Source organism: Rhinopithecus bieti, unplaced genomic scaffold (assembly GCF_001698545.2).
Source record: "Rhinopithecus bieti isolate Rb0 unplaced genomic scaffold, ASM169854v2 scaffold_51345, whole genome shotgun sequence".
Classification (NCBI taxonomy): Eukaryota; Metazoa; Chordata; class Mammalia; order Primates; family Cercopithecidae; genus Rhinopithecus; species Rhinopithecus bieti.
Window position 1 is genome coordinate 65,162 of NW_016820792.1, and position 27,547 is coordinate 92,708.

At 41.4% G+C, this 27,547-nt stretch overlaps 1 protein-coding gene across 9 annotated transcripts in view; it reads left to right on the plus strand.

Moving 5' to 3' along the window:
* The window catches only part of NTRK2 (neurotrophic receptor tyrosine kinase 2), a 373,097-nt gene that overhangs the window by 55,771 nt on the left and 289,779 nt on the right, over positions 1-27,547 (plus strand). For all 9 annotated transcript variants that reach the window (XM_017859916.1, XM_017859921.1, XM_017859922.1 and 6 more), the window contains 4 exons: positions 162-294; positions 3,857-4,162; positions 18,211-18,246; positions 21,345-21,445. In XM_017859916.1, the coding sequence (XP_017715405.1) occupies positions 162-294; positions 3,857-4,162; positions 18,211-18,246; positions 21,345-21,445 (576 nt within the window). The remainder of the gene's footprint in view (positions 1-161; positions 295-3,856; positions 4,163-18,210; positions 18,247-21,344; positions 21,446-27,547) is intronic.

The window sequence follows — 27,547 nt, forward strand, 5'->3', positions numbered from 1 at the left end:
GAGCCTATTTCAGGCAGAGAAGTTTTTCTAATGCTGTATATATATATTATATTATATTTATATATTTGTTTTTTTCTCTAGTTAGAGGAAGAAACCCCAAATCTTGTCACTTTGGGATCAATCCTAATCAAGGTTATTTTTGTCTGTTAATTCATTTGTAGAATGAAACAAGCCACACACAGGGCTCCTTAAGGATAACTAACATTTCATCTGATGACAGTGGGAAGCAAATCTCTTGTGTGGCAGAAAATCTTGTAGGAGAAGATCAAGATTCTGTCAACCTCACCGTGCATTGTACGTAATCAGACTGGCATGTGTTTTTAATGGCGAATGACCATGGACATACCTATGTGTGTTGCTGGGGCACTCTGGGTGCTGCTCACATTTGTTAAAAAAGTATATGCAGTGTTTTGTGCATACTCAATTAAGAAACATTATCAACCTCTTTTACTTGTTCAGTTTCTGCTTAATAACTCTTGCTCATGCATGATCTTTCTTTTAAGCTTCTTTTTTGATTTTGAGCTTGTCATTTTGTGCCTTCCTCTGTCTTTTTTTCTGATAGAATATATTTTGGGCTGGTTGCTCCCTCTTATCAATGTTTTAGCTTAAATTTTCGTAAACCAGTTTCTAAAACGTTCTTCCTCTATAAAAGCAATATGATGCTTTAAAGTTATGACACCTAAAGTATTTACTGGCTGTTCACAAATGCCTAATTGTACTGTTGATAAAATAAAACCTCATTCGTTTGATAATCAAGTTTCTGTGAGAAGGTAGGGTTAGCCCTACCTAAATTACTGAAAATTATTATCAACTGTAGAAAACTTTTGTTATTATTGTTTTAAATTTCTGTGTACATTGAATCTAAGTTCAAAGATATCCATCTTCTTAATTAAACATAAGTATATTTTTTTCAGTATTGTAACTAATTACATTTTGAAATTCCAAATTATGGCTTTTAGTTTGAAGGTGTATATTTAGTAAAAACTATATAGACACTTCACATCATTGTAAATTCTGAGCTGGCATGGTATAAATTAATGAGGTTTTACTCCATTTGGATTAGAATTTGGATGAGAAAAACATGAACGTGCATGTGTGTAAGTGTGTGTATGAGTTACACACGTGTAGACCCATGGCCATAGCTGGTATCAATATGCTGGTTAACACTCACTCACAGCACACATTCGGTGTGTGATTGCTGGAGTGAATGATTGAAATCATCAGCTGTAATCCTTTATCACTGTCAGTACAACCACCATGCCCAGTGGGTACTAAACTCATAATTGCTCATCATTTTGACCCCCTCAGAAGCCTGAAGTCAATGTTATCTCCAAACATATGCAACCACTTCCAACTGTATGTCCTTAAATCAGCACCTAACCCAAAATTCATTTGAGCATGGTGGAAGGCATGATGGGCCCTGGGTGTGGGAACCTGGGCTGGTGGGAGGAAGGTAAGTGTGACCCCTGCCCCACTGTGGTCCTTGTCGTGGTTGGTTTATAGCACAGGTCTACAAGTGTGTGTATCTACACATGCATGGACCTTATTTTGTAAAATATATATATATATAGGGTCCCCCCAAATTATATTTAAACTGAATTTTTATAGATGAAATCACATATTCAACCTTTTGTTTTCCAAAGACTGTTTTGAGGAGGCCTGTGAGAGATACTTGGTAAAGCAAACAATTAAGCTTTGCCAATTTACATTTAGTAATATCACATTTCTCAGAGGGAGGGGCATTGTTACAACATACATGTGCAGAGTTCGGCTTCGCAGGTGCACAGTTGAGAGGAATGTCGCTGGTAACTGGAAATCTTTCTGTAAATTATGAAAGTGAGTTAGGTTCTTTTATCAGCTTGGCTTCTTCCTAGGTAGTATTGTGGGAGGATTTATCTGAAGACAAGTAAGGGGGTAATATCATATTACCTGCTTTCTATTAAAAATATCCAAACTCGAGTTTTTTCCTCAGTTTCAAGTTAATATCTGTATGGTCACTAGGCTCTGAAAAATTGACCTTATCTGTCATAGTTTAGACAAAGACCAGAAGCAATAAATGATAAAGAATATTAACAATTGGCTGGGCGCGGTGGCTCACGCCTATAATCCCAGCACTTTGGTAGGCCGAGGCGGGTGGATCACTTGAGATCAGGAGTTCAAGACCCACCTGGGAAACATGGTGAAACCCCGTCTCTACTAGAAATACTAACATTAGCCGGGCACGATGGCAGGCGCCTGTAATCCCAGCTACTCAGAAGGCTGAGACACGAGAATCGCTTGAACCTGGGAGGCAGAGGTTGCAGTGAGCTGAGATCATGCCACTGCACTCCAGCCTGGGTGACAGAGCGAGACTCTGTCTAAAAAAACAAAAACAAATAAACAAAAAATATTAACAACAAAGATAACCAGTGCAGAGACCCCACTCAGATGTTTTGTCTGTTCCCTGGCTACGATGCCTTAGATTTTTTTCTCCTCTTGTTTGATGAACACATACAGTCAAGAAGCAGTGCCTGAAAGGGAAGGGCCACTGGATTAAACATCAGGAGGCAAGATTCTTGTTCCAAATCTGCCTTGCTCAGTAACCTTGATGAGCTCACTTAACCTCATTGCACTTTGGTTTCTTCATCTGAAAAAATGATGCTATTAGATCTCAAAGGTCTTTTCCAGTCCTTGATTTTGTAATTACCAAAGTCAGACTACACTAAAATAAATAGATGAAGTATTTTAAATACCCTCACTTAGGATAAGTACTCTGTTTAAAGATTCTCCTTGATAATGTTTGTTTCCCCAAAGCATAAAGTGCTTTATATCTAAAATTGAAATAATCCCTACTCTGTCCAGGCTTAAATTGGACCCCAAACATTTAAAGCATCCAAACATTGGCATCTAGGATCCTAGCAAAAATGGACAACACTATAATGAAATGTGATACTTTCTTTCTTTCTTTTTTTTTTTTGAGACGGAGTCTCACTCTGTCGCCCAGGCTGGAGTGCAGTGGCGCGATCTCAGCTCACTGCAAGCTCCGCCTCCCGGGTTTACGCCATTCTCCTGCCTCAGCCTCCTGAGTAGCTGGGACTACAGGCGCTCGCCATCTCGCCCGGCTAGTTTTTTGTATTTTTTAGTAGACATGGGGTTTCACCGTGTAGACCAGGATGGTCTCGATCTCCTGACCTCGTGATCCACCCGTCTTGGCCTCCCAAAGTGCAGGGATTACAGGCTTGAGCCACCGCGGCCGGCCGAAATGTGATACTTTCAAAGAGTATTTACTATTGACAATCAGTAATAAATATTGATTTATTAAACTTATAATAATTCATCAGCAGCAGTAACGTTTATTGCATTAATCAGTTTGATCTGTTTCCAAAGTTATGTGAGATCAAGGCTTCAGGTAAAATTTTAAAAGTCGTTTTTGTTATTTGTATTATTTAGGAAAGAAGTTCTATCAAAAAGTATTCATTATTTTATTATTTTGGGTTTTTTTGGTGATGAATCTGTATAATATCAAGATACAGATATTAGAAACCAAAGTCAACTTCAAATGGACTCTTTCCACTCTCAGAAATCTCTTGGATCTGTTTGGAGCTGGTTTTCACTTACACTGAATAGATTTGAGAAATGACTGTAATGCATGGGTCTTAAGTAGAACACAGAAAGGAATCTCTCTGAAGCTCTCTGTAGGGAGTTACATCCACCCTGATGATGATACAAAATACTGATGGATTCCAGAGTTTCTGATCATGTGTTTTTCTAAGCCATACAGTGGTTGAGTAAAATACCCTATCAATGACACAGACATCTCGAGATGGGGAGAATTCTGAGCTTTCTGATGCTATTAACTCTCTCTTTTTCAATTTAGTTGCACCAACTATCACATTTCTCGAATCTCCAACCTCAGACCACCACTGGTGCATTCCATTCACTGTGAAAGGCAACCCCAAACCAGCGCTTCAGTGGTTCTATAACGGGGCAATATTGAATGAGTCCAAATACATCTGTACTAAAATACATGTTACCAATCACACGGAGTACCACGGCTGCCTCCAGCTGGATAATCCCACTCACATGAACAATGGGGACTATACTCTGATAGCCAAGAATGAGTATGGGAAGGATGAGAAACAGATTTCTGCTCACTTCATGGGCTGGCCTGGAATTGACGATGGTGAGTAACTGATGCTTTTGTATGTGGGGAGAAGATAGAGTCTATCATTCAGCTATTGACAAAATCACGTATACAATAAACCATCCCCAAACCCAGTGGCTTAAAACTCCATTATTTAATCTTGCTCATGGATCCATAGGTCAGCGGAGTGGCTTTATTTTGCATGTATTTATTGTGGGAATCAGGGTCATGAGGCAGCAGCTACATAGGAGATGTGCTTGCTATGACAAGTGCAGAGTGAAAGAGGACAACTGGAACAATGTGAGGCTTCCTAAGGCCTAGATTCAGGACTGGTATACTGGACTGTCTCTTCAGCTTATCTGCCATTGGCCAAAGCAAGTCACAGGGCCAAAGCCAAGTTAAGGGGCAGGGAGTTATACTCCTCCCAAGAAGGTGATGAGGAAATTAATAATTTTGAATAGTTACCTGATATACACTGGATTAATAACTACTCTAGAGTGCCCCTTATGAGAAAAGGGTCATTGTTATTATTACCATCATTGTTGCAAGTGTTTAATGAGATTTTGTACCCACAGTGGAAAAACCCATGCAAAACTACAAGCACAGGAACTGTGTTTGGCTGGCTTGTGATGCATTTAAGATTTATTTTCTAGCCTCTTACCTAATTGAAAAAGGAGAATTCTGGTTTCTCATCCATGGATGAGAAATTAGTGTCTTGGACTGTTTTGCTTACCCGGGCTGGGCTGACTGAGCTGAGTGATTCTTTTATTGGCTCCCAAGCTGTTTTTCTAGGAGTGATAATAGAGCCTCTCTGGCCAAAGGCTTGGACTGCGGAAAGGATGGCTAGCATCAGGGGTCTACTCTGGGCACAGCAGGAGCATGTCAGTGTGAGCTTCAGGAACAGTGGGACAAGTGTCATGCATTTACCTGCTTCAGATGCTGTCCTTCAGTGGAGTGTTCTTACCTACTCAGTCTCATTGCCCAAATGCTTGCTACCAATGTGATGGCCAAGGCCTGGGTGTGGATGTTGGGAGCTGTACGTGAATAGAGTTCCTCACCAGAGTAGCTCTGAGTCAGTCAAAGTCATGCAAAGATGACTTGGCAGAGAGAAGGGAAAATAGAACCCTGGAGACTTGTGAGGCAGAGGCTGCTTGGGCTGCATGTACCTGTGTGGCTCCCAGGGCCCCGCCACCGGCAAAGGTGGTCCATGAAAGCCATCTCTGCAAAACGACAAACAAGAATGCAGTCCTTCTCATTACATGATAAGTTCCTATTATTTTGCTCTTCACTAGACCTCTTTTTAAATGCACAGGCTTCCTTAGTATGTTCAAAATGTGATTTGGAATATATGTTTGATTTACAAACAGCAGCCCTTCAGGAGCACATAAAACAAGCAATACTTGGATGCAGTACCCTGACACCCCTGGCTGTTGTTGTCTTTTCCATTAAATCTTCCTCTTAATTGAGAGTTTAGCTGCTTGGCTGTGGTTGCTGTAGTAAATCTCCAGCTTACAGTGTGCGGGAAGTCATGTTTGAGGGAATAAAAGCTTCATAGTTAAATCCAGAGACACTGATTTAGGACAGTAGCTTTTGCTTGTTCTTACATAAACTTTTACTTCTGAATAATTTTAGATCTGTAGAAAAGTTGCAAAGATAGTATAGAACGTTCACAGACTTCCCCCACCATTGTTAATGTCTTACATTACTGTGGCACATTTGTCACAAATAAGACACTAGTATTGGTACATTACTAATAACTGAACTTCAGACTTATTTGAATTTCACCAATGGCCCTTTGAAACACTTGGGGGCAAAATCCGATTCAGAGTGAGGGTCTGCAGTTAAAAGCTGTCAGAAGTGGTCTGAGTCTTTTGATACCAATGCACAGTACTGTCAGTGTAAAGCCAGTAGCTTCTGTTTTGGGAAGGATTTTCATCTTTCCTTTTGAACATTTCTGTATGGTACTGATATGTGGTAGAGCTGAACTCTTCTTACCCATGTGGCTTCATTTTCGTTGATCATTTCTGTTAGTTTTAACTTAGCTTGTGATGGGAAAGAATTGTTTTCTGGTATAAGAATAACTTGGTGTTTCTCAAACATTCCCTTTAAAAGAAATAATTTTTTGTAAAAAATACAACTTAAACTCAATTTTATAAATATGTTTCTTCCCCTCCTTTCTTTCCATCTTCTTGTTCATGAATTTATTAGGTCTTTAAAATATTAATATCTGCTTTTAGAAAAGCCCATTTTTTTAATTCTCTAAGTATTTACTTAAGTGTCAGCTATCAAGGAGTAATAAATGAAAGTGGAAATGAAGGGGACTTGGCCCAGGGTGACAGTGGATATAAATGGCCCTCGTGGGTCATAAACCAGTGTGACCGATTAGAGATTGACCCCACTTGGCTAGGGGAATAGAATTGTTGTGGGTATTTATGAGACTCACAGCCATAGTGCACAATGACCTTTCTTAGAATTCCTTCCTTTCTCATTTAACCTCCTTTAAAACTACAGAAAAATAAACAAATAGCAAAAAAAAGAAAAAAAAAGAAAAAAAAAATTCCCTGCTGGTCTGAAGTACATTCCAACTTAAGGACAGCAGGTCAAGTTTGGCTTTATAGTCCATTAATATTTCTACTATTATCATATAGTAATTGATGAAGTTTAGCTCTCACAAATATTTTTTATAAGAAATGTCAGCCTCTTTCTCCCAGTTGTTTTGGTAAGATCCCACCTTCCCTTTTTTTTTATTTGTTATATTGGATGTTTCCTGGCTTACAAGGAAGCAGGCAGCCTGGGCTCACTGTGAAACTAGTTGCATTTCCATACAGAGCCAGAATTAATGTGACAGTTCTGGTGTCCCTTAGAGTATGTGCACCTCATTCAGTTTAGAGCAGATTTCTGCCCTAGCTCAGTGGCTCATGTCTGTAATCCCAGAACTTTGGGAAACTGAAGTGGGCAGATCACTTGAGCTCAGGAGTTCAAGACCAACCTTGGCAACATGGCAAAACCCCTTCTCTAAAAAATTGCAAGAATTAACTGGGTGTGGTATGTGTGCCTGTAGTCTCAGCCACTCAGGAGGCTGAGGTGAGAGGATTGCTTGAGCCCGGGAGGTGGAGGTTACAATGAGTCATGATCGTGCCACTGCACTCCAGCGTGGGTGACAGTACCAGATCCTGTCTCAAAAATAAAACATAAAACATATTTTTCAAAAAAGAACAAGGATTTCCCTGGGATGGTCATTTTGCTTAGGAACTTGTTTTTTAAAACAGAGAATAAAGTATACCGAAAGAAACTGAAGCATAAATAAACCAAAAGTCTCTGAAACAAAAATTGGTGAGCATGGAAGAGGATGGACCAATTGGTTGTGATGACAGTCATCATAACCTTTACTCCTGCTTGGGATGCAGATACTAGACGAGGTGGCAGACACCCTGCTCTCCACTTGGAGGAAGGATGGAGAAGTTCCACCCCAAGCCAGTGGCAGCCCAGTCCAAGGGGGTACCAGTCACAGCATGTGAGGATGTGAGGCAGGCACTAAAAGAGAGCAGCCCAGCAAACCAAGATACCCGTGTAATGTCTCTTGAGAATGTTGGGGGCCTTGCAGACTCTGCCATTTCCCCAGCCAGCAGGCTAATGTGGAAGGACAGGTGCCAGCAGATCTTCAGATGTCAGCAGGACCCCAGACACCAAGCCAGCGCCCTTCCCCATCTGTTAATCACTGGAAACCTGGCTGGTAACCCAGAAAGAGAAAAGACCTTCCCAGACTTCAGATACTAAGTTGATCATTTTGGGTCCCACATTTAAGAACTGAACTTAGCTCCAGTTAGTTTGGGATTGTGTTTAAGGCATAAAATGCAAACTTTCAGCTTCAAAGTGAAATCTAGAAAACCATGATGTTTCTCTTCTAGCACACTGAAGAGCACAACTTGTGACAATCAAACTACAGGAGTTTTATGTTACTTTTGTTTTCCATCATGTCTTTAAAATCCATTCAGTAGGAGAATCTTCCCTGGCTCCCAGAACAGTAGCTTCCTGCCCGTTGTTGCGTATTTGAATCAACTGGGGACTTTCTGTCACTATTTTGTTTGATTACTTTTTTTTTTTTTTGAGGCGGAGTCTTGCTCTGTCGCCCAGGCTGGAGTGCAGTGGCGCCATCTCGGCTCACTGCCAGCTCTGCCTCCCGGGTTCATGCCATTCTGATGACATTTTTAAATACGCATTCCTGGGGCCTAGCTTTAGCAACTCAGATTCAGTGGCTCTGGGATGAGAGTTGGGCTTTGGCTTTTGTTGTTGTTGTTTTTAAGGTCCCTAGTGATTCCAGTGAGTAACCAGGAGTGAGCCTCACTGATTGGAGGAAAACTCTGAGCTGTGCACCATTTTTCTGCTTATGACTGAGTGACAAACAATCCTTTGGTTATTTTCAGCTGCAGATAGAATCTCAATTGAGAAATGGCATGTCCCACCTGAGCTAGAAATGAAAACTCTGGATTCGAGCTCATGGCCAGTCTCCTGTCCTCCCCAAGTTCAGGATGGCCGTATGGGGTCAGAGATGGAGTTTGCAGAGGTTTCAGTGCCCCTGCTGCCCAGGTGAAAGGGGGTGGAGAAGGAGATGACAGGGAAGTTTGCTCACTAGTGACTTTGTGCCCTTGGGACCTAGGAATGTTCAAAGCTGATGTGCAGACTTTCTTTCCTGGATACCTTTGTGGGCTCTTAGAGATTTCTCTCTCTGTATTTCCCAAGACATGAACAAATGTACCTCTGCTCCAGCTGGCACAAGCAATTCCTGACTCCAGGAACGTACTTTGTGTTGTTGGGGTCCCTCAGCAGGACCTAAGACTCCCCACAAAGACTTTCTCCTGTGCTGCCTCTGGACTGTGGGGGGCACTCATAGTCTCTTGTCCTCTGGATGTACAGGTCAAGCCAAATGCCACCTACACCCCACGGCTGCAGGCTTCTTTCACCTTCTCTGGCAAGGGTCAGGCCTTGTCCTCTGAGCCATCCATTTGTAGAGAACATACTTCAAGCTCTCGGAGTGGTTCCGTGGAAGCCCCTCAGTGGGGCGGTGTTAGAGCAGCACTTCCCCAAAGAAACTTCTTTATAAATCCTTCCTTGTTCTCTCCTTCCAGGGATCTCTTACACTCTCAGGGTGAATCAGACATTTCCAAGGACATGGATCCAGTTCTCAGTCAGTCAGTTCCTTTGTGATTTCTGCCTCTAAGTGTCTCACATCCACTTTGGTATCAGTTACTGAGGCAGGGAGAGTCTCACTTAACATCCTGTTATACTAGAATCTAGGGATTTTGAACAATGTGCCAGCTGTCTTTGAAGGTATGAGAAGCAGAGGGTCCTGGGCTACCCCTTGCAGTGAGTTATAACACTTGAGACAACGTAGACCCTACCTCTTAGGAAGGTGGCAGGGGTGAGGTGCAGGATGGTGGGAATAAAACACAGCCCATGTAACGGAAGACACCCTAGCCAGCCGTAAAATAGAAAAAGTGGAGAAAGACTTGACCGCTTATTCCTGTCCCCTATTCCTCTTTGAGGTTGCCTTTATCCTGGTTGTGAGAGATCAGCTTCTCATTCCCAGGGATGTTCCTGCTTGATATTAGGCAGGACCCAGTTGAAGGTATGCAGAAATTACAGGCAATAAAGGACAAAGACATCTCTTTAAATCCTCTTTCTCATGGAAGCCAGTGAACAGAGACTATCAAATGGAATAGGTGGAGTCTCTAAGATTTTACTTCTAATGAGATAAATTTTCACTTACTCTCAATTCAAATGACTCATTCAGATCTGATGTTTGAACTTGGAATCCTGAGCATAGTTAGCTTCCACTCTCCATGTTATTTGAAGAGCAGCTTTGGTGCAATGGGAAGGGTTTGGGTTTTGAATTCAGATCTGATTCAGTCACAGATCTGAGTTTCATCCTCGATGATCTATGTGGCTTTGAGCAATTTTCTTAACACCTCGGAGTGTGAAGTGTGACTTTCCTTCTCCATAAAGTGTAGGGTTCTAGCCCCAAGTAGAGGGCATCTCTGTGCCTACCTAAGGAGCGACTAACATTGAGCACCTCCCTGACATGTGTCAGCCCCAGCTTAGAAGGTTGCCGCCTTGAGGCTGAGCATATCTGAAGTGTCCGATGCAGTGCTTGACACATGACAGGCAGGTGCTCAGTGTTATTTATCCTCTTCTTAGGTAGGCATTGAGAATATGATAAAGGAGGCAAACATTCCCCACCTCCCTTTGTGTTCATGCCCTGTAGCCATTAGGGAAAAACTTTCTACCCAGAAATGCTTTTATCTCATGCTAACTTTGCTCTTCCTCATTCAGAAGCATGGGCTTACCCAGAAAAAGGACCTTGAGACTCCTATCATTTTACTACCTTAGCTTTCTAGACTTGGCCCTTGATATGATTTGTCTATGTCCCCACCCAAATCTCATCTTGAATTGTAGCTCCCATGATTTCCATGTGTGGTGGCAGGGACCTAATGGGAGGTAATTGAATCATGGGGCAGATTTTTCCTGTGCTGTTCTCATGACAGTAAATAAGTCTTATGGAATCTGATGGTTTGATAAAGGGAAGTTCCCTGCACACACTCTTTCTTGCCTACTGCCATGTGAGACGTGTCTTGCTTCCCCTTTACTTTCTGCCATGATTGTGAGGCCTCCCCGGCCATATGGAACTATGAGTCAATTCCACCTCTTTCCTTTATAAATTACCCAGTCCTGGGTATGTCTTTGTCAGCAGCACGCAAACAAGCTAATACAGCCCTTTAAGGAGAAAATTAAGTAAAAAATTTGACCCACCTTTCAGAGGGTGGTCAGTCTTAGATCTTTCTGCTGTCTAAGCTCTTTTCCCCCATCTCCTTTTCATTTGGAATGTGGCCCAGAAATGTGCCCTTGGGGACAAAACCAATCATCTCCTGTCCTTTCTCCTTTTTTGTGGCTATGGTCAAAGATGCCCTGACTCCAATATTTGGGTACCTAGCTATTACTTTGTGTTTCACTGAAAAAAATTGTCATTTTTTTGCTGGGTGCAGTGACTCACACTTGTAATCCCAGCATTTTGGGACACCGAAGCTTGAGGATCCCCTGAGGCTGGGAGTTCCAGGCCAGTCTGGGCAACAAAGTGAGACCCCGTGTCTACAAAAAATACAGAGAAATAAAAATAAAAATTATCATCCTTCATGCTCACTGAGACCTTTTGACTCTGGTAAAACTTCTCAGTGAGTTGTAAATCAGGGCTTCTCAAACTTTAATGCACATACCAGACTCCTGGGGACCCTGTTAACATGAAGATTATGATTCAATGGATTTGAAAATGAGCCTAAATACTGTATTTCTAACAAGCCCCCCCGATGATGCCAGTACTGCTGGTCCATGAATCATTCTTTGCATAGTGAGGATGCCCTGCAGAAGCCAGAGGGGCCACTGGAAGAACTGGTCAGGCATCCGTCAAGATGACCTCACTGACTTTCCTTGAGAATATCAAATAGTAATAACAATACAAATATAGAATAAATGGTGCTCAGAGATGCCTTCTCATTGGTTTTGGCATAAAGTTGGATGAATTCAATATGTGGCTTAAGAAGGATAGGGAGAGGCTGGGCGTGGTAATCCCAGCACTTTGGGAGGCCAGGGCGGGCGGATCATGAGGTCAGGAGATTGAGACCATCCTGGCTGACATGGAGAAACCCTGTCTCTACTAAAAATACAAAAAAATTAGCCGGGCATAGTGGCGGGCAACTGTAGTCCTAGCTACTCGGGAGACTGAGGCAGGAGAATGGCATGAACCCGGGAGGCGGAGCTTGCAGTGAGCCGAGATCGCACCATTGCATTCCAGCCTGGGCGACAGAGCCAGACTCTGTTTCAAAAAAAAAAAAGAAGGCTAGGGAGAATGAATTAAAAAGTAGAGACAGTAGTTGCAGGCACGCAGACACACACAGGGTGGGGTTATCTGAGGATTCTTCAAAAGTTCTCATGTATCCTATTTAGCTTACCAGCCAAAAAGAAAGACTTGTCTAAGATGAAATTGATCCACTATATGTCAGTCATTGAAATTCAATCCTACATATAAAAATCTCTTCATGAACCAGAAAGTGTACATGGAGAGTGAGTGGAGATTAGAAGTGACGAAGGTTTCTTTTTAAGTAGAATTTGAGGCAGAAATTCATGGCAGAGAGATCACTTTTGATTTGTTGTGAGGAAGAAACCTGGAGCCTTTGTTAGCATTTTCTGATCAGATAGCCCAAGTGGCAAGAATTTTGAAGGCCAGATAGTCCCATAAATGTGAACATCATGTTGATGCAAAGTAGATTCTGTTCAGAATCATTACCCAAGTGATTTAACCCTTTGGCTGGGAACAAACCTAACGAGAGCACCAGATGATAAAATACCCTCGTGTTAAAACTTACCATTCTTTAGGCAGCGCATAAAGAGTGTCTCTATGGCCCACTCATTCAGGAAGAATGTCACAGCTCAAGAATGCCCATTCACACAAGCAGTGGGAGTCAGTGACTTGCGCTTCCTAATTCGGGAGCTCCTGTCTCCTATGCGAGATGCGCGTCAGGAACAAACTATAAATATTGGAAGAGCTTTCCCCACAGCTTCTCCTTCCGCGCTGTTTTATCGAAAGATTCATGACGTCTGGATGAACTAGAGCTCTCTGCGGCACTTAGAATGCCCCACACTGGTGGATTTAGATTTGGTGTACTTAGTCTGAAGAACGAGGGGAGAGGAAATTTCTCCAAATGTTATGCATTCAATAAAGCTCTCCTGGCTTTTTACTGTTTGTTCCTTCGGTCTTTTGTCAGGACCTGTTTCTTGTCCTGGAGGTGAAGGAGAGAAAGTTATGTCTGCTTTTCTGCCTTAAATAACTGAGAAGAGAACAATTTGGCCATAGATTCAGAATAATGATAATTAAGATTTATACTTAAATAGCTCCTTATGCCTCAGGAGTACTAATGTTAGTTAATTATGCTTCCCAAAGCTCCTGAGAAATTGCCAGAGCCAATGCTATTATCCTCTCCTGTCTTATAGAAGACTCCATTGTTACAGAAAAAGTAGAGACTCCCAGTGCTGTATAGCAAATGAGTGGTTCAGCCAGAAAGGAAACCCACATATTGCAATGCCGATTTCAGGTGCTGAGTTCAGCCTGCCTTTCTGAAAGAGAAGAACCTGAAAATCAAAGGGCTGATCCCCCCATGAGTGAGAAAACACCGTCGGCAAAGCAAGGACAGTTTACTTGAATAGAACAAATCTTTTGTAATTGCCTTATCATATGGAATGCTTTGAAATATTTTTTTCAGGATCACATGATCACATTCAATAGAGTCTGCAAATAGAATGGATAGGAAAGTCTTTTCTTTTCTCTCTCTCTCTCTCTTTTTGGTAGAGCATGAGAGGGAGACTACAAGTTTAAAGGGAGGAAACAGATGTGTCTTCCTGGCCTCCCCATTATTTTTTTATCTCGTTAGCGGAGTAGAAAATGAACCCTACTGTCAGGCTACCTCTCTTCCCACAATTTATTTTTTTTATCCTACAAACGTGTTTTTCCTTTAACTGTAGAGTCTTAACAGTTGAAATGTCATAAAGATGTTTTCTCTCTCATCAAGATTTACATAAAGTCATAAGATTATTCATGACTATAAGTGAGTTTAGAAGACGGAAATAAAAAGGCCCTATTTTAGGTTATTTTGCATGGAATTAGGAGGATGGTGCAGTGCTTGGGTTTGATGCTGTTGGGGAAAGAACAAAGTGATTCCATCTTTGATGTGTGGAAGCCCAAATGCCCTCAGGGCTCATCTGCCTCTTGGAGGTGCAGACCTCACTGGCTCCCTGGGAAGTTTTGTCAGGAGTGTGACTGTGGCTGTGATACAGTCGCTATCGTTCTTTTATTATTGTTTTCAACTTGTGCTTTAGAATCAGGGGGTGCATGTGCAGGTTTGTTACGTGGGTCTATTATGTGATGCTGAGGATGGGGATGTGACTGAACCTGTTACCCAGGGAGTGAGCATGGTATCCAATAGGCAGTTTTTCAGCCTTCCCCCCATCCATCTCTTTCCACCTTCAGTGGTTCCACTTGGGGCACTTCAGGCTGCACTGTGGACTGGCTACTCCCTTCCGGTAATTCTTAACAGCATTCCTTAGGTCAAGAACAAAGTAAAGGTGAATATGGCACCTTAGGATGCTCAACGCATTCTTCAGAAAACAGGATTTGACCATCAGATGTGCAGACACTGGTGCTTGGCCTTCAACCTCTTTCAGCAGGGGAGGAGTTGCACCTTTTACACCCCAGTGAGCTGTGGGGGTCAGACAGGCTGCTGCTTATTTGGAACTCCAGTGGGTTGAATAGAGTTCCTGGATTTCAATATGTTATTCCACCATCTCCCAACATGAAGCTTTAAGGCTTGATGCTACCTCTTGCTACCTAAATCTGAGATTTCTGATTTGATGAGCACTACTAGGACAGCACACAAGGAATTATAATAACCCTTTCAAAACCCCACTTTCAGGGCACAGCTCAAGTCAGATACAGCTTCTTTGTCTTTCATTAATTCTCATTTCCTTGGATTTTTTTTCTCATAGCTGGTGTTTGTCTTTCCTCAGTGACCTTTTAGTCCTGAATATCTCCAACAGGGCTTCCTAACTTTAGCAGATAACAGTGTGCAACAGTATGTAATGAAGGAACCATTTAGAAATTAGACTTAAAAATGGCAAGACATTTTCAACATCTGACCATTGCCAGAAGTCTAAAAAGAAAGTGATATATTTTTTCTGTCAGCATTTAAAATGATGGTAATAATTACCTTACTGTTAGAGTGTAAATATCATGGGAGGTTTTACTAAACTAGGAAGTTGCTGGAAGCAAAATACTTGATGAGCTGGGGTCAGCTGGAGTAATGTGACCCTCGCTTTTCACATTATGTCTGTGCATCCTCTCGTGCCAGTCTAACTAAACCTTTGTATAGTGAAAGGTGTTCGTTTGTTGTGGTGAGTAGACGTTTGTCAGACGTGGTGCAGTATGCTCGGGAGAAATAAAAGCGCTCTGTTATGGTTCATCTCACATTGTCTTTTTGCGAGTTTCATAATCTTACACTAAATATGGCTATTACGGATAAAAGTAAAGTGACAGTACTTGTCATACATATGGGAGGATGAAGTTAGGACAAAATAGTGCTTTTCACAAAGTTTAGATACGGTTTTGCTGGTGAACTTAGCAGGAAAGGCATGCACTGATATGAGTCATAAGTCTGGATGGACACTGACCTATTTTTTATTAAATTAAATAAAATAACTAAGTTATTTATTTATTTTTGAGTCAGGGTCTCACTTTGTTGCCCAGGCTGGAGTGCAGTGGTGTGATCTCAGCTCACTGCAACCACCGTCTCCCGGGTTCAAGCGATTCTCATGCCTCAGCCTCCAGAATAGCTGGGACTACAGGCGTGCGCCACCATGCTTCGCTAATTTTTGTATTTTTAGTGGAGATGAGGTTTTCCCACATTGCCCGGGCTGGTCTTGAACTCCTGAGCTAAGGTGGTCTGCCTACCTCGGCCTCCCAAAATGTTGGGATTACAGGTGTGAGTCACTGCAGTCTGCCCTGGCCTATTTTTTGGATTATGGGCTAATGTCTTTATTTACGATTGGACCCCAAATTCCATGTTTCCACACCTAACATTTGTTACAGTGAATAGATGTGATGTTCTTGGATCTTCCTAGGGGCTTTGTGTGGCTATTGTGTTTGGAGGTTCCTGTTCTGCAACGTGGCAGATTAAACCTGTATGTCATTCATGTCTCTGAGGCCATTTAAATGTGTGGCTGAGATAAATCTGCCTCTGAGTCCTCAGGCTTCCCACTTTCTCATAGAGCTGTAGGTGTAAAAGCGATGGTGACCACAGGCCCTTCTCTCACATGTGTGGGGGTCTGTAGGGGCCTGAGAACAAATCAGTGGCCAACTCCTCCCAGGATAAGCAGTGAAAGCCCCACAACCAAAAAAGCCCTCAGTCCTGGGCGGATGGAAAGAATTTAGCTGGGAGTGTCTCCTTTTAAAACTTGTAAGGAATCCTCTTCATTCCTGGCAGTCTGGGATGGTTGGGCCCCCTACTGCAAATGAAGACCCACATACTTATATCCAAATATTTAAAAATTATGAACCAAATCAGAGAATGTGAATTGTGAAATAGAGTAGGTTCCACCATCCTGCAAGACAAATATATAGTGATGATGACATGGAAGGCTGGATTTGAAGTTGAAAATCTCTGATTGTGTTGAACGGCACATTGGGAAGAGGGATGAGTGAAATCTCCTAAAATAATGGATTACTGAGCAGTTTGAAGACTGACTTGCTCTCTTGGGCTTGTAGAATCTTTCCTGCAGCAGGGGTAGTACATTCCCATGGTGAGGGGGACACCATTTGGTCTAGGGCTTTTGTAAAGGGAGAGGACTTCAGAGGACAACTGAGTCCCCTGTAAGTGACATCAGGAGGGCAGCCACTGGGACTTCTTTCTGCCACTTTATTCATTGAGTTAGCCCTCAAACTGCAGGACAGCTTTCAAGACTCTTCTCAGAGTGTTATAGCAGCTATAAGCAACCCTGACAAGACATAGTCACATATGGTAACTCAAAATGAGTTTGAAATGGTGTTTGGGATAATAAAACTCTTCGATATATGATTGAAATTTACTGGAATCAATGACTTTGCATACTTTGATACAGTGCCATCACATGTGGCTGCACAGGGTGTGCACTGCACAATTTCCCATCACATGTGACTGCAGAGGTGCACAGGGTGCGCACTGCACAATTTCAAGTGGTGCTATTCACATGGACTACAATATGAAAGGTGCTCCCTAGAGTTGTGCAAAGCATATACCATATAGCAGTATGCAGCATCCCTGGATGGAAGTACACAGCCATTCATTTCATTTCATTTTTTTTCCTGCTAAAATAGATATTTTTCTAGTTGAAATGCGTTAACATTCTAATTTGAACACTGGGGCCACTTTTATTTGGTTCTTCATTTAGACTAACCTTGATTATTCGCTGAGGAATGCATGAACAGAAAATTGGCTCATTTCACTTTACTTTAATGGCATTTTCCTGCTAAGGGTTCAGAAGTGAAATGAAAACTGAGTAAGCTTTATGGTTTACAAGTTTTACTGTTTCACATGGCAAGTGAGGACTAAAAGCATAGGAAATAGCTTTGGAAATTCATTTTGCAATCACTTAAATGTTAAAACAAAATTTAATTTTATTTCCAAGTAGACTTTCATGTAGAGACCCAGTTAGCTCTGATTGGAGAATAAGTAGCAAATGTTTTTGTTACCAGTTCTTGTTGATGCTGAGTTAAAAAAATGTTTTGGCAAGTCTCGTAGGAATACCTTAAAGCAGAATATTCTGATCATCTTGGTGACTTTAGAGCCATCCCTCAAAATTAAATTGATAACTTTTATATTTCTCTCTGACATACCATTTTTTATAGCTTCTTATATATCAATTATTTCAATAGAGGAAGTACATTTTATTTTTCTTTGTTGTGTTAGGGCATAAAAAAGGTTTCTTCAGCCTTAGAAACTCCCCTGAAGATAAGGTGGAGAATAAAATTGTGCTTTAGATAGCATTATGCAGGGTGGTTAATAATATGCTCCTGAATGCAAATGGCCCTGCTACGCACTTGACAGTAACCCTCAAACCATCAGAGAATAACAAAAGTGGTATGAAAATTATCTGTCTCTGGAATAAAAATACCAAAACTGCAATGAAAATAGTTGATCGTATAATAGGAACAGTACCAAAAAAAGAAAAATGGTAATAATTCATTGATTGCTGAAGTTTTTTCAAAACAATTTGTGATTTTTTTGTGATTTCTTTTCCTTTTTGGAGGGATGAAAGTGGGAGAACTGGGGAGGGGAACGGAGTTAATGTGGAACAACTCAAGAACTTCAAGTTTTGTTTACCTGTCCTGTAAAAGCAGTCTATTAAATTGCAAAACCTCAATGTATGTTTAGCTGATTTTAGTTGGCATAGGTTAGTAATTTTTTGACTCCAAAATGCATACTTACAGATCTTTGCTCTGTTTTGCCTTTTAGGTGCAAACCCAAATTATCCTGATGTAATTTATGAAGGTAGCTATCATGTTTTCTACTTTGTATTTCTTTTTCAAAATGTTTGTGTATAATGAAATAAATCAACTGAAAGAAGACTCTTCTAAGCTCAGTTAAATATACACTTTAAGCATGACATAGGCCAAAATAGTATTTCAAAAATCATTCAATATTGATGGCCGTTTTCCCTTGACATTTACAGTGCCTGTAAATAGCACTTTCTCTCTCATACCGTGTTCTTGGAAGTAGTAAATCCATTCCGTTGGCTGTAACAGACATCACATTTCCTTAATTGGGAACTAATTACCTATTTAAAAGCCATGGCTATCAAGAAAAGGGAGGTATATCAGTTTCTGGCTCTGACAGTAAAGCCAATTCAAAATGATGTTTCTTGTATAATGAAGGCGTTTGACTCACAGACAGGAACCTCAAAGGTAGGGCTTGATTTAGGGTTGGTTAAAGCAGCAGCTCCACCACGTTGTCAGAGACCCAAGTTCCCTTCATGCTACACTCTTTTGCCCACCATGCCAGCTTCACTGAAGGCTGGCCCCCTTACGGTTACAAGAGAGTGTTGCGGGGGAGCTGCTACCATTCACATGGATGGGAGACAGGGAAGCGCTCCTGAAGACATCCTCAAGGAAAGAGAACTTCCCAAGAGACAAGAGTCAAGCCCTTTTTGTATCCAATTCAAGACCCAATTGGATTATAGTCCATTCTTGCCCTTATTACTGATAAGAGGGGTGGATTATCCCTTCAGTGACTAAATTCACCCCCAGACTTTAAGTCAGCTTCCCCAAAGGTGAATAGGCCTAACCCCTTGAAAAAAAAAATGGGATTCTCTCAGGAATGTGGAAGGAAAGAAACCAAAGTCCCCTATATTAGCTTTTTTTTTTTTTTTTTTTTTTTTTTTTTTTTTTTTTTTTTTGGGTTTTTTTTTTTTTGTTTTTTTTTTTTTTTTTTTTGAGATGGAGTCTCACTTTATTGCTTAGCTGGAGTCCAGTGGCACAATCTCTTGCTCACTGCAACCTCCACCTCCCGCAGCTTCAGTGATTCTCCTGCCTCAGCCTCCTGAGTAGCTGGGATTACAAGCACATGCCACCACACTCGGCTGATTCTTATATTTTTAGTTAAGACTGGGTTTTACCATGTTGGCCAGGCTGGTCTTGAACTCCTGACCTCAGATTATTCACCCACCTTAGCCTCCCAAAGTGCTGGGATTGCCAGCGTGAGCCACTACACTGGGCCTATATTAGCTTTTGATGGAATATTGCATCTCTCCTTTGCTGTTTTGATCGAATGCCAAGGATGTTTTCCTTGGTGTGAAAACCCATATTTAACAGATTTCCAAGCCAGGAAGCCACTGTTTGGGGAAGTGGAAGGCTACATTTCAAGACTTGGCTTGAAATTTAGGAACAACTAAAAGATTGATTAAAACATTATATTTATATATTTTTCTGTAATATACTCTGTTCTTTAATTTTATATTTATATATAGATTGATATTTTATTTTTTCTATAAAATGAGCCTGTCTGTATGTTTATTATATGTGTGTGTATTTAACCTGAGCTAATTTTAACTTGGAGAATAATATTGTCTTTACCTGCTTGTGCATGTTAAGACATATTTCTTCCAAGCTGTGGTTTTGTTGATTTTTTGCACATGATTTGTGTGTTGTTTTGTTTGTATTTGTCTTGATACAGTTTAAAGGAAGAATCTCTCAAATTGTTTCACAGAGAAATACGTTTGTATTATGGTTTTACATCTTAAAATTACATTTTTGACCCTTTCCCAGTTAATTTGAGACTTTAAAAATGTCATCTTCCTGTTAGCCTCAGATCCCACTTTGGACCTTTGGGCCAAAATGTCATGATTTTAAACTATAGACACTTGAATGATTTAAATTTTGTAGATGTAGTTGGTTATAACATGAAGAGGAGAAACTAACCAAATAAAGGATATCCATTAGTGTTCAAAATTAGTAAGCTTTAAGATATTCAAAAGGAAAATGGTGAGAATGTGGTTTTGGCATTAAGAATGAAACGGCAAACACATAGAAAATAGATTTTTTTTCCTGTTATTTTTTATTCACAAAGGAACGCTTTGCTAATAAAAATACAAGTTAAATTGGTTGCCCCGAGGCCAGCATGATGATTCTACCTGGAGAAGTTCAGCTGGGGCTGCATTAACGAGGTGGCCTTTTCAGGATGGAAATTGAAGGCAGTGTACCTATTTAGAATTAAAATACAAACATTATAAACCTCATTGTTTGCAATGAGTTTGCCAAGAGTTTCCTGAGTCCTTTTATATGTGGTATTGCTAATAAAAACCTTGACAACCCCTGAAAAAAAGCCATTATTTCTGTCCTGACCCATGTAGACTAAAATCGATCCAGAAGGCAGCAACTGCGTTTGCGACTTGGTGAAATGAGAACAGAGCATTCACAATTCTAAGTATTGTGCGGGTCTACCTTTTAATCATTCTGAAACTGAAATATTGGCAATTCAGAACTGTTCGAAAAAGTTTATGTGTGGACCCAAGTTTCATACTGATGCTTGTTCCTCTTACATCTCCTCTTACATCTCTGCCCTTTGTGCAAATAAGTTGCACCTGCCCTGGAAATCGCTGTTGCTCATTTCAAGTCTGGGGTCACACGTGAGCTCTGCCATCTTCTTGCCTTCACCTAGTCATGTAACTTTCCTCCGCTGACATTCTTCAGCAGTAAAACTGGCAGTTATGCTCTGTCTCCGAAGACCTTTCCAGGTCTGTAAATCTATGACACATAGACGATCGATTCCCTGTTGTACTTTTTTTAAATATGTCATCCATAAAGGGGTATATGCTTATGTACAAAGAAAAATCCCTGAACCAGGTTTAGGGCTGACCAACAAGACAATGATGTAAAGATCTGGATTGCACAAAATGTGGGCGTTGTGCAGTCTCAGCACTGCCGTGGATTGAACTCAGCAGCCTGGTCACGTCCCTCCACAGCCAGGCTGTCGGGGGTTTGGAATCTGTGTGATTTGTCTTGCTTCGTTCTGGCTCTTACTGTGGCCTTGTGTTTGTTGGCAGCTTAGTGACAACTTTATGTTCTTTCTCTTTCCCCCTTTTCCCACTTAAGATTATGGAACTGCAGCGAATGACATCGGGGACACCACAAACAGAAGTAATGAAATCCCTTCCACAGACGTCACTGATAAAACCGGTCGGGAGCATCTCTCGGTGAGTGGAATAAATAGGTGTCTGAATTGGTTCTGAGCATTTTGGATGCCTCCATGTTAGAGGAGTGTAACTGCTTCAATAAGACATTTTTATTGTTCAGATGTAAATAGGGTGTCAAAGGTTGGAGGAATTGATAAAAAGGCTTAAAAAAGGTGATAAAGGTGTTATATGGCCTTTGACTTATTTGCTGCTTTTGTGCACCACTTGTAGTTGTTAGTGGTTCCTATTTCAATTATCTGTGCTTTAGAAGGGTATCACTAGAAGAGCAAGAACCCAGCTGTATCATTCATGGACTACACCTTCATACCCGTTTCCTTAAGTTGTTAATATAATTTTGACTGCTCACTAGATGTAAGGAATCCAGTAGCTTCTGAAAGGGACTGGCAGTGGAGGGGATATAATAATATCAACAAAATTAAGATTAGCCATTTAGAATTCATCAGAGACCCTAGAGGTGAATATTAGAACCTCAAATACAAACAGAAGCAGAGCAATGCAGTACAAGAGATAGAAGTGGAGAAGCAGATGTTTTGTTCCTTTGTTCCTGAGCTGGGACACTCAGAGGAGCCTTTGTGGGGCAAGTGACTTTTTGCATGGCCTGTGCAGGAGGGTTGGGATTTTGACATGCAGGAATGGAAGGGAAGGGCATTGAGGGCATGTGAACAGGAGCTTGTAGGTGGAGAAACATCGTGAAGGTGCTTGATTGGAGGGTAAGGCGTGTGCAGGACAGCAGGGTTGGAGATATAGATTGTGGCCAGGTTGTAGGTCTTGACACAGAGTCTCAGGTGTGTAGATTTATGGCGCAGTGAAGAGCCAGTGAAGAGGGCAGTTGCATGATCCCGGGGGTCTATGGTCAGTTGCTCTGGTCCAAACCCAACAGCTTTCTCCAGTTGTTTCTTTTCCTCACTGTCACATGCACACAGCGCTTCCTGTGAGCTCTGCCTCCTTATAAATTCCAAATCTTTCCGTATCTTTTCACCTCCACTGCCATGGTCACAGGCTAACCCAGGGGCTGGCAAACTATGACCCATGGGCCAGGTCCAGCTCACCACCCGTTTTTGTATGGTTTGCAGGCTAAGAATGGTTTCTACCTTCTAAGTGGTTTAAAACAACAAAAAAGAATGATATTTCATAACACATGAAAGTTTTGTGAAATTCAAATTTTATTGTCTGTGAACAGAGTGTTACTGGAACACAGTCAGTGGTGTTCATTTACGTACTGTCTGTGGCTGCTCTCATGCTCCGATGGGGGTGGAGTAGTGGCAGCAGAGACCATATGGCCTGCAAAGTGGAAAATATTTACTTCTGGCCCTTTACAAAGAAAGTTTGCCTCAGTTGTTCTTTCCTGCATGACCACGCAGCCTCGTAACACGTCTCCCTCTCCCACCCTTGGGTTTTCTGGTCTTTTCCCACACAGCCCCCTGGGTGATCTTTGTAAAGTGCAGATCAGATCACTTTTTTTGTTGTTGTTGTAATTCTCAGAGCCCTCTCACTGCAATTGCAATAAAACTTTTCATATGAAAGCCACACTCTTCATGGTGGCTTATGAGCCCTGGGTGACCTCATCCTTCCCGAGCTCTCTGACTTCATCTCCCACACTCTTCTCACTGCTTGCCACTTGCCTTTTTCATGCTCTCTCCAGTGCTCCAGTCCTGCTCTTCATATTTGTGACTCCCCCTCCCAGGCATTTGCTTTCGGATGGCCATCGTGTGGCTTCAGCTAGGTGGCCAGCAGGCAGTCATTGCCCCTTTCCATTTTCTTCTGAGCAGTTATCATTGCCTGGAATGACCCCATTTATTTGTTTGTTTAATGTGTTTTTCTCTTCTCTAGATTCTTTAGTAAGACTCTTAGTAGGGGCAACCTGGTCAGTGTTTTTCACAGCTGTCTCCTTAAGCCCTCAGAATACTAGCTGAAACCTCGTGGGCACCCAGTACATTTTGCAGACGGGCTAGACTTGCAGTGAACAGTAGAGAACAGAGGGATTGCAAGTGGGGTGATCCATGAGGGGTATGATAGAGCAGTAAAGACATTTGATATATACTTGAAGCAAGGCCATGAGAGTGGAAATGGGAGGTGCATAAGCAGATGCAGTGCAACTGCAACTTTATGCGTGTCTAGTACAGAGGTATGCATACATGCACATGCACACACATATACACACAAACACACATGCTTCCATAAATGACTAGATGCATTACACTGAAATAGCAAGAACAAATACCATAGTAAGTCAACTGGGGAATGGTATCTGCTTCCTGCCTTATGCAATCATTTTAGTTTTTAATTTTCATACCAATCCACTTAATATTTCTTGGTGTAAGAAAGTTGTTTGTGTATGTAAGAAATCCAAGTAACATGTATTAAGCCCAATTACACAAAATTATATGTTGACTTTAGTTTTCTAGGTTGGTTTTTTTTTTTGAGACGGAGTCTCACTGTGTCACCCAGGCTGGAGTGCAGTGGTGTGATCTTGGCTCACTGCAAGCTCTGCCTCCCAGGTTCACACCATTCTCCTGCCTCAGCCTCCCGAGCAGCTGGGACTACAGGTGCCTGCTAACATGCCCGGCTAATTTTTTTGTATTTTTTTTAGTAGAGACGTGTTTTCACCATGTTAGCCAGGATGGTTTCAATCTCCTGAACTTGTGATCTGCCCACCTCGGCCTCCTAAAGTGCTGGGGTTACAGGCGTGTGCCACCTGGGATTACAGGCGTGAGCCATTGCTCCCAGCCTTCGGTTTTTTTTTTTTTTTAATACAGATGATAAATCTGGGCACCTGATTGGCATATCTCCATCTATAGTATAGTTGCTGGAAGGCAAGATCAGTAAGCTTGTTTATTATGACTTTGCAGGATGCTCCTAAAATCTGTATGAGAGGTGCAATATTGTGTTTTGTAGAATTTAAAGAAAATGTTACAATTATGTGTGGTTCAGATATTTTATCTATAAAGAGTTCTTGATCACAGGAAGGATCATTAGATTAGAAGAGTTTGAGAGCCAAGAAGCAGATACAAAAGTTAAAAATGTTTCTGGTCCAACAAGTGCTCTTGCGGCATTTCGTTGGATTTTCTTGCAGGGGAGGGCAGATCTCCCTTGTTCTGTCCTAAGAAATATCCTCAGATGAAAAACGAACCATCAAGCAGTCAACCAACCAACCAACCAAACAACCGACCAAACAAACTCACCCATGTTCCTCTCCCGTGTAAAAACCACCTCAACACATGCAAGGCACACAAAACTCTGTATTTCTCAAACTATCTGATTTTGAGTAAGTTATTCTTTTCATTGTCACAGGTATCCTTGTTTATGAAAGGATTTAAATTGAGAATGCCTTCAGTAGCTTTAAGTATTTGTTTGCAGATCCTTAGTGCTTTTCAGTAGTAGAGCCCACTTCCTATTTTCTAGGTTGACTTACACATTCTATAAATAGGTAGAGAAGCCAGGGCAGGCATTGCTATCTAATGAAGAAGTGCAAGCTTGGGTAAGTGAAGCATCTGTTCTAGCTGTCATGACTGGTAAAAGCAAGGTGTCCTGTAGAACGCAGGGATCCAGCACTCCTAAATCCCAGTTAAGGACTGTCCAAAGCAGGGAAGAGACTGTACTGTGGTACTGCTGCATGTACTGCTGCATGGTTGGGGGCCTTTCAGGCCAAGTCATCTAACCTCCCCCATCCTAGTTTTCTTATTTATGAAATGGAGTTTGACTTTGTTTATTTAGGTATTCTCCATTTATCTGTAGAAGTCTGCAATTTAATAATAAAGAAACTTATAGCTAAAATACGAAGATCTCTTTCCCATGAAAACATTAGTTAGAAATAAAGGTTTAAAAAAAACACCCAAAGTCATGAGGTCAGCTTGAGTGAAATGGTTAAGTTTATCCATAATTAACTCTGTAAGAGTTGCTACCATTCTGTTCGTATATTGGTTGCAGAGACAGAGTTAAGTCTGTACCGGCCCAGTGCAGTGGCTCACGCCCGTAATCCCAGGACTTAGTTCGAGGCAGGTAGATCACCTGAGGTTAGGAGTTCAAGACTAGCCTGACCAACATGGAGAAACCCCATCTCTACTAAAAATACAAAATTAGCTGGGTGTGGTGGCACATGCCTGTAATCCCAGCTACTCGGGAGACTGAGGCAGGAGAATCACTTGAACCTGGGAGGTGGAGGTTGTGGTGAGCCGAGATCACGTCATTGCACTCCAGCCTAAGCAACAAGAGCGAAACTCTGTCTCAAAAAAAAAAAAAAAAAAAAAAAAAAAAAAAAAAAAAAAAAAAAAAGGAAAAAAAAAAAGAAGTTCTACTCAAACATTTGCAGAAGCAGTTTTGGGGAGATCTACTCACTGTTAAAGCACCAGAGAAGAGAATGATCATACCTTTGCTCCACACCAGCCAAGTGCTTTGCATGTCCTCTTTTTGTGCTCTGTGACTTACTTAATGCTCTTCTCATCTGACATCAAAGATGGTGTCCTGGGAGAATTAGCCATATGTTTTTATTTTCCTGCCTTCATTCTCAACCACATGCTTTGGAGAGGCAGTGTAGTGGATAAATACAGGATTTATACTCGGGCAGACTTGGTTCCATTCCCAAGCTCAGGAGGTGTGACTGTGAGCTGCTTATTTAATTTTTTTCTAAATCTTAGTTTTTTTCACCATCGTCGTAGCTCACATTAATTTATTATATATTATAGTAGATACTGTTCCAAACCCATTATCTGCATTAACTCATTGAGGATTTACAACAACCTACAAAGTAGAATAATTGTATTCTCCATCTTACACATGAAGATTGTGAGATGCAGAGAGGTTAAGTAATTCTGAAGTCATACAGCTAATAAGTGAGGAATCTAGATTTTATACCCAGGAAGAACCTGTGGTCTTAATCTCTGCCCTCTAATGCCTCTCACTATGAGATGGGTATATCAGTCAGAATAAACTATACTGCAGTAACAAAACCTCCACATCTTAGGGGCTTAAAACAACAAAGATTTCTTTCTTTCTTCATTTCATGTATTGGCTAGGAGCTCTTTTTAGCCTTGTCCTTGTTCCAGATCTGTGGATCCACATTTTAAAAGTTAGCCTTTTTTTTTTTTTTTTTTTTTTATGGCAGAGATAAAGAGCACCGTGGAGTAGGTGGAGCAGGGTTCCTCAACTTTGGCACTATTGGCAACTGGAGATAAATAATCCTTTGTTTGGGGGGCTGTCCTGGGCACTGTAGGATGTTTAATAATGCCTGGTCTCTACCCATTGGGTGCTAGTAGTACTTTCCCCCTCGTTGTGACAACCCCAAATCGTCAAGTGTCCCCTGGATGGCAATATTATCATCCCTGGTTGAGAAACACTGCCTTAGACGAAGACTAAGATCTTGGACAAGAAGTGAAGTTCTATACCCTGGCAGTGACACAAGTCTCAACTAGTCACATGAACCACCTAACCACAAGCAAGCCAGGAAATGTATCCTACATTGAGAAACACAGAGAAAACCAGAAATATTAGACAAACAGCATTAATGATTACTACGGGTAGGGACAATAATATCCATCTTAAAAATTGTTATGCAAATTCTTAAGCCAGAATGGCTCCGTCAGACATCTCAGAGTAGGCATTGGCAACTATATTCAAGTCCAGCTGCTGTCATTGTAAATAAAGTTTTATTGGAACACAGTTATGCCCATTTGTTTACATATCATCATTGGCTGCTTTCATGTTCCACTGGCAGAGTTGGATCCTTAGTTGCAACAGAGACTGCAAAGTTGGCAAAGCCTGAAGTATTTTTACCATCTGACCTTTACAGCAAAAGTTCGCCAACTTCTGGTTTAGAGAAGCCAACCGTTTTTGGAAGCAGGACTTTGGGCTGAGTAAGACTGGAAGGAGACACATAGTCCTGCTGAGAACTTTGCTCTGAAATATTAAGATGCACTTAGAATGATGGTTTCCAGCTGCATCCATGTCCCTACAAAGGATGCAAACTCATCCTTTTTTATGGCTGCATAATATTCCATGGTGTATATGTGCCACATTTTCTTAATCCAGTCTGTCACAGATGGACATTTGGGTTGATTCCAAGTCTTTGCTATTGTGAATAGTGCCGCAATAAACATACGTGTGCAT